Below are 18,024 nucleotides of genomic sequence, written 5' to 3' on the forward strand. Positions count from 1 at the left end.
AGGAGCGGGGGAGGGGCAGAGAGAGAGGGAGACACAGAATCCGAAGCAGGCTTCAGGCTCTGAGCTGTCAGCACAGAGCCCGATGCGGGGCTTGAACCCACAGACCGCAAGATCATGATCTGAGCTGAAGTTGGACGCTCAACCGAGCCACCCAGGCGCCCCAATAAGCTCTTTTTTTAAATAGGCAAATGAGGAAAGCAGATGTGTACACAAAAGTTATGGAAAGAAATAGAAGACACAGAATAAAAAATTATTTCACAATTCTAACAGGTAGTTATAAGTCTAAAATGAAAATGTCTTACAACCATGGAGCTAAGAAGACAGCCATTCTCTTGTCAACAAAATCATTTGCTGTCAGTTTTCAATTAATTCTTCAAGTGTGACATTTTGAGGATACCAGAACCAGAAAGTAATAACACAGAACCTATTTGAGATGTATTTGAAATCTAGAATCAGCATTTACAAGATGAACATGTTCCAGGTTCATACATGACAACTGAGTTACATTCAGAAGACAATGTCCTTATCAGGTACACGTGTCATCAAAACCATGAAAATACGAAAACTAGTTTGTTACTTTCTCCTTCTTTAAAATTCTAATAAAGTTCCTTACCATTCTTTTACTTCTTGTTCAAGAAGTAACTTACTTAGAAGCATTTTAAAAAATAGATCCATGGGTCACAGATGATAAGTGGTATTAGTATTTTTCCTAGTATACTGAATACAGATATTGGTTAAGATTATTTCTTACCTTTGGATATTTTTGACTCCTATTCATACCTTGTCTCCTCTGACATCTCTTTATGATTTTGCCTTTCCCAAATTCAGGCATAATACAATTGTTAAGATGTCTTTTTGCCTGCACTCCAGGTTTCCTTCACTTTATAGAAGAAATGATAATAGGAAAAATTGATTGACATTCTTCAAATTTTAATTAATTCAAAACTATTGTTAAGAATTATTTTTTAAAAATCAAACTTAGGGGTCCCTGGGTGGCTCAGTTAAGCATCCAACTTTGGCTCAAGTCATGATCTCATGGTTGGTGGATTCCAGCCCCACATCAGGCTCTGTGCCAACAGCTTGGAGCCTGGAGCCTGCCTCAGATCTTGTGTCTCCCTCTCTCTCTGCCCTTATCCTGCTGTCTCTCTCTCAAAACTAAACATTAAAAATTTTTTAAAAATCGAACTTAAAGAAGGCCTGAAAAATCAAGAGGTCAGCATTCCTAAAATATACATAAGTAAAACGTGTTAATAAAAATGTTTCAGTGTGTCTTAGTCCATTCAAGCTGCTGTAACAAAATAGCAAAGACTAGGTAGCTTATAATCAACAAAAATTTATTTCTCACAGTTCTGGAGGCTGGAAGCCCAAGATCAAGTTGCCTAGTGTGGTCAGGTGAGGGCCCTCTTGCAGGTTCACACTTTTCCTTGTATCCTCATATAGTGGATGGGGCAAAGGAACTCTCTTAGGGTCCTTTTTATAAGGGCATTAATCTCAGGACCTAATCACTTCCCAAAGGCCCTAATGCCATCACATTGGGCATTAGAATTTCAACATATAAATTTCATGGGAACATACACATTCACACCAAAGCAAATGACTGTATGTATTTCAGGTAAAAAGAAACATACTCATGGTTATGGAAAGACTGATACAATAACTGTGTTGAAAAAATATATACTTTGTGGAATAAATTACAGGCCTAGAAAATTGTCACTGTCCATAATACCTTTGTTGTCTCATAGTAATAATTTATAATAATCTTATAATTGTGCTATACCTCAATAGTGAATTCAACTCTCCATTCTACTAAAACATCACTGTCTGTAACATCCTCAGTCTTCAGCAAATTTAATATTCTGGAAGAGACATCAGAGAAAAACTGCCTTCAATGAAAAATAAGCTTATCAGATATTGTAACTAGCATGGCAGTAGAAGTTCAAAACAATGATTCCTGGATTCATGTTTCCCAACTAAATGACATAGATCTTCTCCAGACAGCTGGACAACCACTTCACCAGACTTTAAGCCACTGATTCTCAGGGATTCTCCAGAAGCATGATCTTTGAAGGAAGACTACTAATCAAACCCTCAGGTCAAAGACATGACAACAGAAAATGAACTGCTTCTGCCCAAGGCAAAAAAACATGATTAATTTTCTGATACCTTTGTTCTTTTTCCCTCTTTTGCTTATTATATTTTGGTACCTCCTAGAGATAATCCTAAAGTTTTCTCAATATGCCCTCAGATATCTTTAACATTTTATTCTTAATCCTCTATGGTCTTTTTGGGCCACCTTAAGAAATGCAAAACTTTTTTTTGCATTCCATGTTACAGTTTTCTCAGATCACAGCTACTCTTGTTATAAAATTCTACTATAAAAGAGGTAATACCTGTTCCTTTAAACTCCTGAAATCAATTTCCTCCCAAAGGTCTCTTTTGATTCTTGAGTTTTCCTCTTATCAGTAGCCACAGCCTTCATTCTGAATAAAACTAGAAAGTCTACTCCAAGTCAACAAAATGCTTCTGCTAGAATTATGTAAGAGCATTGTTGGCAGAACTAGACTTCCCAGGGAGGGGAACAAATGCTGGAGCTATTCTCATGGCACTAATCATTTCTCCAAAGATTTTCCAGACTTCTAAGCAGGAACTGAACTCCACTGACATGTGCCCACCTCTAGGAAACAATTTTTGGCTCATTTCTGTTGTGATAAAATATTATTTATGTTCCTAATATTCTCTGTACCTCACCAGGGATTACTTAGGTCTACACCAGGCTTTTGCCTACCTCCTAAACCCAAACCTATCTTGTGGTACAGAATAATATTTAGGCTTTCAGATATTTAAAGCCCTTTTTTATCCAGTGTAGCATTTTCCTTGGGAAGGATAACCAGAGCCTTTAAACATGAAGCAGGAATTGGCTACTTAGGAGATCTCTCAAAGTGCAAACTCTCTTGAATACAACCAGGAAAGGTGGTTCAAATCTTGACTCAGGCTGTGAAAGTCCAACAAACCAGTTTAAATTCACTACAGGATTGTCATGGGAAATTACATGGTCTTCTATTTCCTCTTGGCAAGCCAAGGGGCAGTTTGCACTTATTATATTATATATAAAGATCTATAAAGATCACTAGGCAGGTACAATGGTCTTTGACCAAGCTAAAGAAAGAAGCTACCTGACTCTATAGAATAGACCCAGCTGGACTTAGAGATATGTTTTTGTAGCTTGCATTTTGTAACCTAGGCTCCTTCCTGGCTTTGCATTCTAGTAGAATACTCATTTTACTTCTGGTAATTTTGTTACAGCTGGCAGATGCTTTCTGTTCTGAGTCTTAAATGCTGTTGTGTAGCAATGTCAAGTCACATGATTCAACAAAAATCAACCATTATTAACATGAAGACCTGAAACTAAGGACTACCATTAGATTCTTGATACACAATTATAACCCAGTAAAGAGAAATATTAATCTGGCTTGATCACAATTCCAGAAGATATGGCCTATCCTTCAACATAGACCAAATAAAGACCAGAAGAGAATTACAAATTGAAAAAGAAACTACAAGGGGCATTAAGGAAGACATTTGTTGGGATGATCACTGGGTGTCATACATAGGGGATGAATCACTGGAATCTACTCCTGAAATCATTATTGCACTATATGTTAACTAACTTGGATATAAATTAAAAACTAAATAAAAAATAGAAACTACAATTTGCAAAAATGTACAACTTGCAAGACGTGCAAGTCTACCAAACTTTGACAACACAAGAAATTGCCTAAGCTCAAACTTTGATTGCTAGCTCAATCAGATACACGTTTCAAGATAAGACCACAAACCGATCTAATGATAACTCTGCATAGTCAAGCGTTCTAACGACACTGACTGTACTAGCAACTCTCTAGTTTCCAAATTTTCACTAATCCTTGCCAAAATGTTTAAAAACTAACTAGAGGCCCCAAACTCCTATATGTATGTACCCTTCCTTTGGAGATACCCCACAGTTCCTCTGGTGTCTGACTCCTTTCGTGCAGCTAGCTAATCAACATAGCTTTGATTACAGGTGAGATATTGGTAGTTTTTGGTCAATGGATGTCACCGGTATAAATGAGCCAAGGGTTCCCTTCTGGAGACACAATAGCTTTACCTTAATAAGCAAAGGAATTAAATCCTATATTCTACACACAAATGCCTCACAACATTACCAGCATTAAATATAACCTCATCAGTATTAACCATGGTAATTTTATTAAAAAAACAAACATGTATGAATTTGCAGATATAAAACTGACAACCAACCTGTGTTAAGGGAAAAACTTGTAATCTTAAGAAATACTAATTTTCCCATATGTAAGAATGTGAATTTGATATGTTTTCCCATACTTTGATATAGCTGATTTTAAGTTAACTACTCTAGCAAACCAATATAAAAATAAATGAAAGATTATAAATGCAATGGCACTTGGCACACTATTGTTGTAAATATGCCTTATTTTTAAGTAAAAAATAAATCCTAGCCAAAACAAAGTGTTTTGCATCTGAATATTTTAAGCTTAAGGGAAAAAAACTCATTAATGAAGTCATATTTTCATTTTTCCATGTGTTTAATTTTTTATAAAGATTATAATTAAGCTACAGTCAATAAGCAGTTTTTAAACTTAGGTTTCATGATCCTTTTGACTTCACACTTTTAAATGGAGGCATTTCTCTTCAAAACATGACAAAGTTCAGAATCCATTAAAAATTATTTTATTCAAATTATGTTTTCCAAAAGAGAGGGTTCTGTGCTAGTCGTCTTTGAAAGTTTTCATACCTACAAAAGAAAAACATATTTACAAGAAAATTAAGATCTTTCATAATCTACTAAAGGACTTGTTAAAAAGCAAATAACTTTAGATGTCACTTCTAAAAAGCTGAGATAAAAAAGCTAAAATATTAATCTGAAAGTTTAATTATTCTTATAAAAGGACACTAAGCATAGTGAGTTAAGTATGACTGGCTTGTATCAGAGAGTACAAATCATAATAAATTTTATTAATTTTTTATCTTCTGCAAATCTGACAGCTAGAAGGGACCTAAGAAAAAAAAAACAAATCTAACTCCTCCTCCCTCATTTCATAGATGAGTAGAGAGGAAGAATTTACTCAAGGTCACATACCTACATTTTAACAAATCTCAAACCTAATACCTTTCAGGGCTATCCATGCTACACCATGCTACCACTGCTCAACAAATTCTCCTTATGCATCCCACCACTGGGATATTCAAAGTGAAAAGTATACCTATAAAACAGAAATATGGGAAAGCTGAGAAATAAATTTGATTAATCATTTAAGTATAGGATGCAGTATAAACCACCCTGATACCTTATACAATGTCTACGTTAGACCAAGACTTTCTAAACTTACGAAAAAATTTTGCTTTGTATTTCAAGATTCCTATATGGTTACTTACAAGTTAAAATATTTGAAAATTTACAATCCTTAATTGTGGTCCCTAAACACAAGCAATTGTATTTTCCTGACTGTATCAACTCAATTGGCTACTACATAACAGAATATTTAGGGTAAGAATATTCCTCAATACGAACTCCACAGTACACTTTTTCATGGCATGCCAATGTTAATGTGTGCTGATGTCTACAATAAAAGAATATGTTTAAATGTCAAAGAAGAAATACATTCACAGGCAAAAAATATATATGGTTACTAAAAGCCTTAATATTAGAGACACAAAACTTCCCATACCATTTCAGAACCACATTTGCTGGAATGAACATTTCAGATGGACTTGGTGTCATCTGGGCCTGAGACACAGCAAATGATGAAGCAAAATTGTAGAAGTTGTCCAACATCTTTTGTGTGAACTGAAAAGTTAATAATGAACAGATTAATGAATAATGCTAAATATTCCACTTAGACCTTAGTATTTTTAATTAAAAATGTTTCTGCAGTAACTTGGTTTTAAGGACTGTGAGTTCTAAGACAGTCTAATGCTGCAAGTTAAGGAAAGCCATAAAATGACACTGTGGCACAAAATCTTAACAACCTGCCTTTAGTACTTTCTTTGCATCTCAAAGTATCTCTGTGATTTTTAACTAGTTTAATTTCCTAACATATTCATTTTAGGGGAAAAAAATGTTTTTCCTTCAAAATATCTTTTATCTCTACCTCTACATATACCGTGCCCCCTCCTCAAATCCCACCCGCCTCAAATCAAACTACTTTCTCATATCTAAAATAACAACCATCTCTAAGAAGTCTTTTTCTTGCCAGAAAGATAAAGCCTTAAATATAATGAGGAAATACCTTATTAGTTTTTTATCTTTTTGCCTAGTAGTATCAAAGGTAATGTAATCCAAGAGGCTACCATTAAGTTACTTGAACTAATATCCAGAGTTCAGTAAAATCACTAACTAAAATATCAGCATCAGGGGGCGCCTGATTGGCTCAGTTGGTTAAGCGGCCGACTTCGACTCAGGTCATGATCTCACATTTGTGAGTTCGAGCCCCACTTCAGGCTCTGGGCTGACAACAAACAGCTCAGAGCCTGGAGCCTGTCTCAGATTCTGTGTCTCCCTCTTGCTCTCTGCCCTTCCCTGACTCACATTCTGGCGCTCTCTCTCAAAAATAATAAAATAAACATTAAAAATTTTTTAAAAATAAAATAAAATATCAGTATCAGGAGGAAAAAAACAACAGCAAACCTCCACACTAGCAACAAAATTTTAAAATGTAACTTTAAATGCTGCAATTCAGAATAGACACAGTCTGTACATATCTAGGAAAACTGCTAAGGAGCTGATAAAACTCCGGTGGAAAATACTTCAAGACTGTCTTGAGAGACAGAAAAGAAACCAAATGAAAAGATCTATACACCATGTTCAGTGGGAAGATACAACACGTGCACAGATGGGAAGACATAATATAACAACAGCAATTTTCCCCAAATCAAACCTATAAATCCAATGTTATTTCCAACAAAATCCAATAAATTTTTCATGAAACTCAATAAGCTTATACTAAAATTATTATGGAGAATATCTAAACTTATTTTGATGAGCAGGAGGAGGGGTCTGACCTAACAGATATTAAGACTTTTACTGGCAAAGGGACAAATGAACTAACTGGAATAGAAGAGAGAGGCCAGAAACCTATCTAAGCCTATGTGACAATGTGATATATAACAAAGATGCTATTCAGAGTTAAACAAACAAACAAACAAACAAACAAAAAGAAGGACTAGCTTTCAATTAATGGGGTTAGGACACCCACCTTTCCTTAAGGGAAACATGAATTTAGATCCCTTCCCATACCACACACAAACATAATTCAAAAAGTACAAGGTTAAACCTTTAAATACCCATAAGAGAACCTAACATCTTCACACATTAGGACAGCAAAAACTTCTCAAACACACACACACACACACAAAATCACAAAAGATATGATCATCAACACAAAAATATAACATCTGCATGCAAAAAATACCAAAAACAATACTAAAAGACAAGCAACATGCTAGGACAAAAACTTACAACCTATAGAACAAAGGATTATTACCCAGAATACATAAAGACCACTTCCCAAAAAGGTAAAATTAAAAACTGCCAAATAATAGAAAATTGGGCAAAATATATAAACCATCATTGCTATTAAAATATATATATAGGTGCCTGGGTGGCATAGTCGGTTGAGCATCTGATTCTTGATTTCATTTCAGCTCAGGTCATGATCCCAGGATTGTGGGATTGAGCCTTGTGACGAGCTCCGTGCTGAGCAGGCAGCCTGCAGGGTACCTGGGTAGCTCAGTCAGTTAAGCACTAGACTCTTGATTTCTGCTCAGGTCATGATCTCACGGTTATAAGACGGAGCCCCACATCAAGCTCCTCGGAGCCCCACATCAAGCTCCTCTCTGGGCATGAAACCTGCTTAAGATTCCCTCTCTGCCTCTCCCCCTTCCCGGTTTGCACGCATGCACTTTCTCAAAAATAAAAACAAAATAAATGCAGGTCAAAATGAGAAAAGATGTTCAACTTCACCAGTAATCAAGAAATACAAATCCAAACAATAGTGGTATTCAAATTTCACCCATCAGTTTGGCAAAAATTTAAGGTCTTAACAAAAATATTAGTGAAAATATCCATCAATATAGAAATGAAAAAAAAACTGTCTCATTCATACAATTGCATACTATACAACAATTGAAATAAACTAGATTTATTCCATGTGTCAACACAGATAAATCTTTAAAATGTTGAATGAACAATAGCCAAGCTGCAAAAATTTGCACAGTATACCATTTACATTCATTTAAAAAATATACAAAAGGGACACACTCTGTCTCTATCTCAAAAATAAACATTAAAAAAAATTTTTTTTAATAAATAAATAAAGGGGCGTCTGGATGGCTCAGTCGGTTGAGCGTCCGACTTCAGTTCAGGTCATGATCTCACGGTTTGTGGGTTCGAGCCCCACATTGGGTTCTGTGCTGACAGCTCGGAGCCTGCAGCCTGTTTCAGATTCTGTGTCTCCCCCTCTCTCTGCCCCTCCCTCGCTCACGCTCTGCCTCTGTCTCAAAAATAAACATTTAAAAAAAAATTTAAAAAGATACAAAGGGGTAATCAACAAGAAAAACAGAGAAAACAAAAAAAAAGGACTACAACACAGAAGAGAAATAAAAGGAATTTCTCCAATAATGGTTAAAGAAAATAAAACCTTGACTATAGTTATGCAACAGACCCAGAGAATAATCAGTCCACAGAAGAACAAAAAAGAGTTCCAAGAAGGATATTAGCAAAAAAAATTTAAAAACTGCTTTTTAAAAATATACTGAATGGGAATTTATACTTGGCAGAGTTTGGGCATAAATTAGACCTGGAAACAGAAATCCATACAAAGGAAAAATGCATTTATTAACCAAGAAAAATAAAACGTTATACAAGAAAGAAAATGCAAATCACAGTATATTGGCTCAGTTCTGAAAAACATTTAGTGATCATGATACTGAAAACTGATTAATTAAATGAAAATCAGTAATAAAATGGTTGGGGGTGGGGGTGGTGCCTGGCTGGCTCAGTCAGTAGGGCATGTGACTCCTGATCTTGGGGTTGTAAGTTTAAGCCCCACATTGGGTGTAAATCTTGGGGCGCCTTGGTGATGCAGTTAAGCATCTCCCTCCTGATTTTGACTTAGGAGATCAAGCCCCACATCAGGTTCCATGCTGGGCATGGAGCCTGCTTGAGATTCTTGTTCTCCCTCATCACCCCATCTGCACACAATCTCTCGCCTAAAAATAAAATAAAATCTTAAAAAAAAAAAAAAGGTGGGGATGGGCACCTGGGTGGCTCAGTTGGTTGAGCAACCGACTTTGGCTCAGGTCATAATCTCTAGGTTGGTGAATTTGAGCTCCACATTGGGCTTTGCACTGGCAGGGCAGAGCCTGCTTCAGATTCTCTGTCTCTGCTTCAGATTCTCTCCCTCACTCTCTCTCCCTTCCCTGATTTCACACTCTTTTTCAAAATAAGTAAAATGAACATTAAAAAAAAAAGTGGGGAGAAAAGATATCTCCATATGCTGGGGAACAGAGGAATGAGAGAGCTAAATCACATTAGGCATTGGTAAGTCGATGGAAAACACCTACAACAGACAAATTGGTTAAGAACAGATTAAGCAAGTTTTTTCTGACACATGGAAGTTAAATACAGGAAGAAATCGGTGAAAAAAAAATGAGAAGGAGGTTGAAGGTTGAAAGTGAGTACTTTTAAGGAGCAGAAAAAGAAGAATATAAGAAGTATAACCAAGGACAACTGTCTTGCATGTAAAACTGTGTGATGTTTAAGCCACGTACACGTACTATTAATAAAAAGTAAAAGAAGTAAGAGTAATCAAGAATATAAATTAAAAACATGTTTAAATGAGTACTGCTATACATTTTTTGTGGACATATATGTTTCTTTTATTTTTTTTATTTTTTTTTTTTTAAAGGCAGACTGCCACGTGCAGCGCCTCATTTGGATGTGTCTGGAGTCTTGGAAGCTTGACTACCCTACGTTCTCCTACAAATGGACCTTGAGAGCTTGTTTGGAGGTTCTAGCAGGGGAGCGCAGCTACTCGTATACCCTTGACCGAAGAACGGTCCTCCTCTATCGGGGAAGGTCGTCCTCTTCGACCGAGCGCGCAGCTTCGGGAGGGACGCACATGGAGCGGTGAGGGAGGAAGGGGACACCCGCCTAGCCAGCCAGATCAGCCGAATCAACCCTGGCGATCAATGGGGTGACAGATGTCGCAGCCAGATCGCCCTCACATCCTATATGTTTCTTTTAAAGTACTAACACAGGATGGCAAAAATATATGAAGTTAGAAGAGTAGCTACCAGAAAAATGGGAAGAAGAGAAGCAGAAGCCACCAAGCCTTATCTGAAATACTTTTTTTTAAAAATTAGTAGCAAATATGCTACTAATTAGTGGCGAATATGTTAAATCTAGGTGGAAGACACTCTGAAGTCTTCTTATATAATCCACTATAAAGAGAGCTCTATAAGAACAACTATTATTTTGTCTACCTATTTTTATCCATTTGTGCTTAGAAAGCACCTGGTACACAGTAGGCATACAATATTTGTAGGATGTATTTTCCTATATATTTAAAATATCTCATAATAAAATATTTAATAAAAAGTACATATGCTTTGGGGCACCTGAGTGGCTCAGTCAGTTGGCTGAGCATCCAGCTCTTGATTTCAGCTCAGGTCATGACCTCACGGTTCGTGGGACTGAGCCCCGCCTTAGACTCTGCACTGACAGTGTGGAGTCTGCTTGGGATTCTCTCCCTCTCGCTCCCTGCCCTTCCCCCACTCTCTTGCACTCTCTCAAAATAAATAAATAAGCACTAAAAAAATACATATGCTTTATTTAAAAAGCTCAAATAATTTCTAAATATCTAGAGTAAAAAGTCTTCTTAAACTCTCTCCAGGGATAACACCACTTTGGTATGTATTTTTCAGACATTTTTCTAATATTGTCTATCTGGGATACTGTAACTATTGCTTTACAACTTGCTATTCTCAGCACAGCAGTATGTTTTTTTAATTACTGGAAAAAAAAAAAAAAAAGACCCAGACTCTATCATTCTTTTAATTCAGCTTATTCTCAAGAGATCATGTGACAAGTCTGCCTTTAAATTCATGGCCAAAACCCTAAAGAATATGCCGCCCAGAAAAGGATTCCCTAGTTCATTCACCCTCCTCCTCTCCTAGTGGACTTATTTGATAATCCTTTTCCTTTAAATATCCAATACTCCTTTCTCTTCAATCTTAGCTGATGACCTTGTTTCCTATTTCACTGAACAAAGAGAAGGAATCAAGAGAGAACGTGCACAAGTTCTCATCACCACCTTTACCAACCTCTTGCATCCATCCGTATCCATATATCCATTACTATGAGAACTGTCCATTATTCTATCTAATGTACTCTCATTTCCTACTCAAGGACACCACTTCAGCAACTCTCCCCACTCTCTTGCATCATTAGTTTTTCTTTAATGCTTCATGCACATCAGTCAAACATGATGTAATATCTCCCATTAAAAACAGTAAAAACAAAGTCCTTGTACCCATAGCCCCCCTTAAGTAACCAAACCATTTATCTGCCGTCCTCCACAACTATACTCATCAAGAGTCATCTACAGTCACTACTGTTTCCACTTCCTTCTCTCCAACTCACTCCAAACTCTTCCTCTACCACCCTGAACTCTTATCAAACTCTTCAATGACTTCTATCTTGCTGAATCCAGTGGTTACTTCTCAGCCTCATCTCAACCCATCAGCAATGATACTACTGATACTTCCTTCTTCAAAACCAGTCTCTGCTTGGCTTCCAAAACACTACTTTTGGGGTCTCCTCCTACTTTAGGCTACTCTTTTTCTCTCTTCATTTCTTAAGCTTCTCAAATTTGAAATGGCCCTGAGATCAAATTTTCTATTTATAATTACTTCTCTAGTAACCACAGTCCTACAAAACTCTAGATAAGATCTCTACACTGATGACTCCCATTTTGATCTGTGTCCTAGACCTCATTCTTGAACTCTAGACTCCTCCCATCTCCAGCTGGATGTCTAACAAGCATCCCAAACATAGTACAACCAAAATCCAACTCCTGATTCCACTCCCAGCCCATACTTGTGTTCAATATTCCATGTTCAAGTTCCTCAAGCCAATATCCTTGGGCCACAGTTGATGTCTCTCTTTAATCTCAGACCTTACATGTGATCCACACCATGAAACACTACAGGCTCCATCTTCAAATTATCTCTAGAAATCAACTATAGGCATGCCTCAGACATACTGCCATTTAGTTCCAGACACTACAGTAAAGTGAGTCAAGTCAATGCTTTGGTTTTCTAGTGCATATAAAAATTTTGTTTACACTACACTATAGTCTGTTAAGTATGCACTAGCATTATGTCTGAAAAAATGTACATACCTTCATTAAAAAAATACTTTATTGCTAGAAAATGCTAAACATCATCTGAGCTTTCACTGAATCATAATCTTTTTGTTGGTGGAGGGTCTTGCCTCAATGTTGATGGCTGCTGACTGATCAAGGGTGGTGGTTTCTGAAGGTTGGGGTGGCTGTGGCAAATTCTTAACATAAAACAACAATGAAGTTTGCCTCATAGATTGACTCTTTTTCACTTGAACCCTTAAAGGCCATTGTAGGGTTATTAACTGGCCTAATTTCAATATTGTTGTGTCTCAGGGAATAGGGAGGCCTGAGGAGAGAAAGATCAGGGAATAGTTGGTAAGTAGAGGAGTCAGAAAACACACAACACTTAGCAATTAAGTTCTCCATCTCATATGGGCACAGTTCATGGTGCCCCAAAACAATTATAATAGTAACATCAATGGTTATTGATCACGGATTACCGTAACAAATAAAATAACAAAAAAGTTTAAGATATTGCAAGAATTACCAACATGTTCAAAGAGACATGAAGTGAGCAAATGCTGTTGGAAAAATGCTGCTGACAGATTAGCTCCATTCAGGGTTGCCACAAACCTTCAATATATAAAAAAACAGTACCTGTGAGGTACAATATAGTGAAGTGCAATAAAACAAGATATGCCAGTACTTTTAATTACCTTCATATCCACCTCCCAGGACTTCACCAGTTCAAGTCATTATAATCTCTCATCTAGATTTTCATAAGAGCCTCCTAATTAATCTTCCTCCTTCCCACTACAGTGTCTCTCCAAAAATGCAAAATGATCCTTTTAAAATGTAACTTAGATCCTCTTACTCTTCTCAAAACTCTCTTATGTCTTCTTTTCCAAATAGAATATAAGCTAAAGTCCTTATAAAAGCCAGTGAGGTACCATGATTTTATCCTGCGTCCACCTCCCCAATTACTCTCATCTCATCTCCCATCTCTCACCCTTGCTCGCTCTACTCCAGCCACAAAGACCTTCATATTATTTTCCAAACAACAAAATTATTTTTCTACCTCAGGGCCTTTGTATTAGCTACACCTTTGCCTACATCATTCTCCCCTTCAGTCTTTTGTCATACAGAGGTTAAAAGTCAATCATCATTGGGGTGTCTGGCTGACTCAGTTGGTTGAGCGTGCAACCTCAGCTCAGGTCACGATCTCCTGATTCATAAGTTTGAACTCTGCATCAAGCTTGCTGCTGTCAGGGAGGAGTCTGCTTCAGATCCTCTGTCCCTCTCTCTCTCTCTGTACCTCCCCGACATGTGCTCTCTCAAAAATAAACATTTTTTGCTTAAGCCAATCATCATGGAATTATGTCAGTTTAAGCTCCTTGAGGATGAGAATCTTGCTTATAAAATTCACAACTATACACCTACAACCTAGTATACTGTGGGAGGGGAAAAAATGTTAATATTTAATCCCATTTTTAAATTGCTTTGAGCTATTTCATCACTATAAAAACAAGTCTCATCAAAACATTTACCAATTTTAGAGTACCTATAGAAGTAGACAAGGTTAAATTATCCACAGAAGCCAATAACTTATGCCATACATATTTACCTTCATTTTTACAGGTTTTCTACCATGAAGCTAATTTTTAAAGTACAGAATTTGATTTTAAAATTTAGAAAATAATGAAATATGCATTGCATTACCTGAGTGAATGAGTCAACTGAGGATACAGCAGCACTGCCTACTGGAGTCTGCTGAGCCAAACTGTCCAATAATTCCACTGAAATTCCGATCTGAGCAACAGATGGAGTTCGGACAATATTCATGGCTCCAAAAGGGTGTTGGCTTCCTTCTCCTGAAAGAAATTAACATGTACCGCAAATTTCAAGTTTAACTTGTAGCCAAATTCCTTTGTAAATATGTGAAAAACCTCTGATCTACATGCACTAAAAAGTTTCGATTAAAGTTGGTCTCTTTTCACATAAATGTAAAAGGCTAGTTTTTACCAAACTAACAAAGAAAACTGGAATTTTTCCCACCAGAAAAAAGATGTTACTTCTTTAAAGCTTATTAAAACTACTGCAGCTAAAAATGAAAAGTAACAACACAATGAGAAAAATAAATGAATAAGCATGAATTACATTAAAAAATTCTCAATGCTAACTCAAAGGGAACAATATTTTTTAAGATTTTTTTAAGTTAGTTTAATGAGGGTTGATGGGGGGGTGGGAGGGAGGGGAAAGTGGGTGATGGGCATTGAGGAGGGCACCTGTTGGGATGAGCACTGGGTGTTGTATGGAAACCAATTTGACAATAAATTTCATATTAAAAAAAAGATTTTTTAAGTTAGTTTTAACATTTTCTCATTACTCCACTAAATAAAGATCTTAAATTACCATTATTATTGAGAAATGACATGGTATATTTTATTAAATGTCATGTATCACTCCCACTTAACACCTGATAATGTTATCAAACAAGCAGTAAAGAAGCTTATTAATGGAAAATAACCAATAACTCTTTCCCTTTATAAATCAATGTATCATTAAGTATACTTCTGAGCCTGTAAGTGCCATCTAACTTATATGTGAAAAATATAGGCCAATTTTTTTAATCCACATATGACATAATCAGAAAAGTGAGTCTGAAGGAAAAAAAATCATACAATAGATATTTGGATTATCTGCTGTTTTCATAGGACTATAAAATGTTTAATCAAATACTGAAGGACAAAAACCTGGGGCAACACACAGTCCTAATAACTAGAACATTCATTACAAATACCGAAACTCTCCTTAAATTTTCAAGCATATGAATAAAAAGTTATAATGTATTTTTCTGTGATTTAAAAATACACACACACACACACACACACACACACACACACACACTTCTCACTAAATATGACTAGTTTAAGATAGTTTCAGTAGTTTTAAATTAACTGTTTTATCAAACTTCCATATATTTATGAATTTTCCAGATTTGTTTCTATATTTGTGGTCACATACTTTGTATGATTTGCTTTTAAATATATCAAGATTTGTTTTGTGGCCTAATATATGGCCTATCCAAAAAACTGCTCCATGTGCACTTAAGAATGTGCATTCTGCTGTTGTTGGGAAGCATGTTCTTTGTAAGACGGTTAGGTGTAGGAGGTTTATAGTGTTCACACTTTCTATTTCCTTGATGATCCTCTGTCTAGTCATTCTACCCATTACTGAAAGTAGGGTTAAGTTTCCAACTATAATTGTTGAACCATATTCTCCCTTCAATCCTGCCACATTTTGCTTCATGTATTTTGAAATTCTGTTGTTAGGTACAAAAAGTTTATAATTGTTATTACCTTTCCAATAGATTGACCCCTTTATCACTATATAATGTCCTTCTTTATCTCTTATAACAATTTTTTTCATACATTTATTTAGTCTGATTTTAGTCCAGCCACTCAAGCTCTTTTAGTTACTGTTTGCATGTTTAGTTACTGATGCATTTTTCATCCTTTCCTTTCAACCAATGATTGTGTCTGAATCAACAGATGGATTTTTTTTATCCATTCTGAAAACCTCTGCCTTTTAACTGAAAAATTTAATTTTGCTAGTGTACCATATTAATTCTCTTATCATTTATTTTACTATATATTTTTGCTATTTCCTTAGTCCTTGCACATCTTCATTTATAACAACCCAGTCTAGATTAAGACCAATTTAATTTCAGTAGTACACAAAAACTTTGCTCCTATATAATTTCTCTATGTGTTGTCATAAATTACATCTTTATAAATAGCATGCCCATAAACATGGGTTTATAGTTTCTTCTTTACGCAGTTGTCTTTTACATCAAATAGGGGGAAAAGGAGTTACAAACAAAATGTTTGTAACTACTTTTATACTACTTTTATAATTACCTACATAGTTACATTTACCTGTGTTTTTTCTTTCATGTGAATGCAAATTACTGTCTCATGCCCTCTCTTTTCAGCCTGAAGGACTCTCTTTAGTACTTCTTGTAGGCTAAGTCTTTGAGCAATGACTCTCTGTTTTACCTGAGAATGTCATCTCTCCTTCATTTCGGATAGATAGTTTTGATAGAGAATTATTTACAGTTTTTCTTTCAGTGCTTTGTCATCCCAATGCCTTTGGATTCCATTGTTTCTGATAAGAAACCAGCTGTTAATCTAAGAATCGTTGTTATTTGAGGAGCTGATTCTCTTGCCACTTTCAAAATTCTCTTTGTCTTTGACTGTCTGATTATGATAGGCTGTGGTATAGAGTTTACCCCACTTGGAGTTTATTGAACTTCTTAAGCATGTTGTTTTCCATCAAATTTACAAAGTTTTATCAGGGCATTATTTGTTCAAATATTCTTTCCTCCCCTCCTCTCTCCTCCTTCTCCAACTCCTATTATGCATATGTTGGTATACTTGATGGCATCTCATAGGTCTCAAAGACTGTTCATTTTTCTTCTTTCAGCTCTTCAAACTAGGTATTTCAACTGACCTTTCTTTGAGTTCACTGACTCTTCCTTTGGCCTACTTAAATCTACTGAAACCATCTAGTGAACTCTTCATTTCCTACTGTTACTTTTCAGCTCCATCATTTATGTTTAGCTCCTTTTGATAACTTCTCTATTGATATTTGATGGACCATCATTCTCCTGGTTGTTTAACTTTCAGTAAGTTCAAGGTCATAATGCTTCCTAGGGACAGTTTCTGTTCATTTCTTCTCTGAAAGGGTCTTACTTTCTTTGCATGCTTCATAAAACTTTTTATGGAAAACTGGATGTTGAATATTACAAGGTCACAAATCTAGAAATCAGATGTTTCCCCTCCTTAGGATTTACTGTTAATATATACTTTTTCGTTAATGACTTTTCTGAACCAATACTATGAAGTATTTTTTGTCGTGTGTGATCACTGACATCTCTGTTCTATTAGCTTAGTGGTCAACCAGTGATTGAACAGACATTTCCTTAAAAGCCTAGAACCCAAAAATTCTCCCAGTCTTTGAAGATGGGCTCTGTGTGTTGGGACATCCCTTTAATACTAACCAGGCAGCTTATAACTCTGCCTTAGCCCTCACTTCCAGACTACACAGAGCCCCAAAGTCAGCCAGAACAAACTTACAACCTTCTTAAGGTCCTAAGCCTGAGCTTGTGCACAGCCTGAACATGTATGTGCACAGCCATGACTGTAAATAGTCTTTGAGATTTCCAAAAATTTCCAAGTCCAAGTCCTCAAAGCCCTTCTTCCTCAAAGTATCTTATTCCCAGCCTTTCCTCTCAAGCTTTTTAGTCAGTCTATTTTTGCTCCAATTGTTGTCAGTGTCTCAGGCAGCAGTAACAAAGTATATATTTTTGACAAACACTCCCAAGGTTGTCACTTCAGTGAGATAAAGGAAAGTCTTTTCAATTAATCTTAAGGGAACCACCAGACAAATCAAAAAAATTACAGTCAACCCTTGAGCAACACAGGTTTGAACTGTGAGTCCACTTGTACATAGATTTTTTATAGTACAAATTGTAAATGTACTTTCCTTATGACTTTCTTAATATTTTCTTTTCTCTTATTTTTTCCCTAACTTGTATATA

At 36.1% G+C, this 18,024-nt stretch overlaps 1 protein-coding gene across 3 annotated transcripts in view; it reads right to left on the bottom strand.

Annotated features, from left to right (window-relative positions):
- Positions 1–1,313: 1,313 nt before the first annotated feature.
- Positions 1,314–18,024, bottom strand: part of HIKESHI (heat shock protein nuclear import factor hikeshi) — a 46,630-nt gene continuing 29,919 nt past the window's right edge. Inside the window, exons 3-6 of one of the 3 annotated variants that reach the window (XM_045038643.1) lie at positions 14,142–14,293; positions 5,745–5,863; positions 5,186–5,279; positions 1,314–1,856 (exon numbers count right to left, since the gene is read on the bottom strand). In XM_045038643.1, coding sequence (XP_044894578.1) covers positions 5,204–5,279; positions 5,745–5,863; positions 14,142–14,293 — 347 coding nt within the window. In that variant the 3' untranslated portion in view covers positions 1,314–1,856; positions 5,186–5,203. Of the gene's footprint in view, positions 1,857–4,730; positions 5,280–5,744; positions 5,864–14,141; positions 14,294–18,024 lie in introns of those variants that run through there. The other 2 variants (XM_045038642.1, XM_003992652.5) reach the window with 2 other exon arrangements.

Source organism: Felis catus, chromosome D1, assembly GCF_018350175.1.
Source record: "Felis catus isolate Fca126 chromosome D1, F.catus_Fca126_mat1.0, whole genome shotgun sequence".
Lineage (NCBI taxonomy): Eukaryota > Metazoa > Chordata > Mammalia > Carnivora > Felidae > Felis > Felis catus.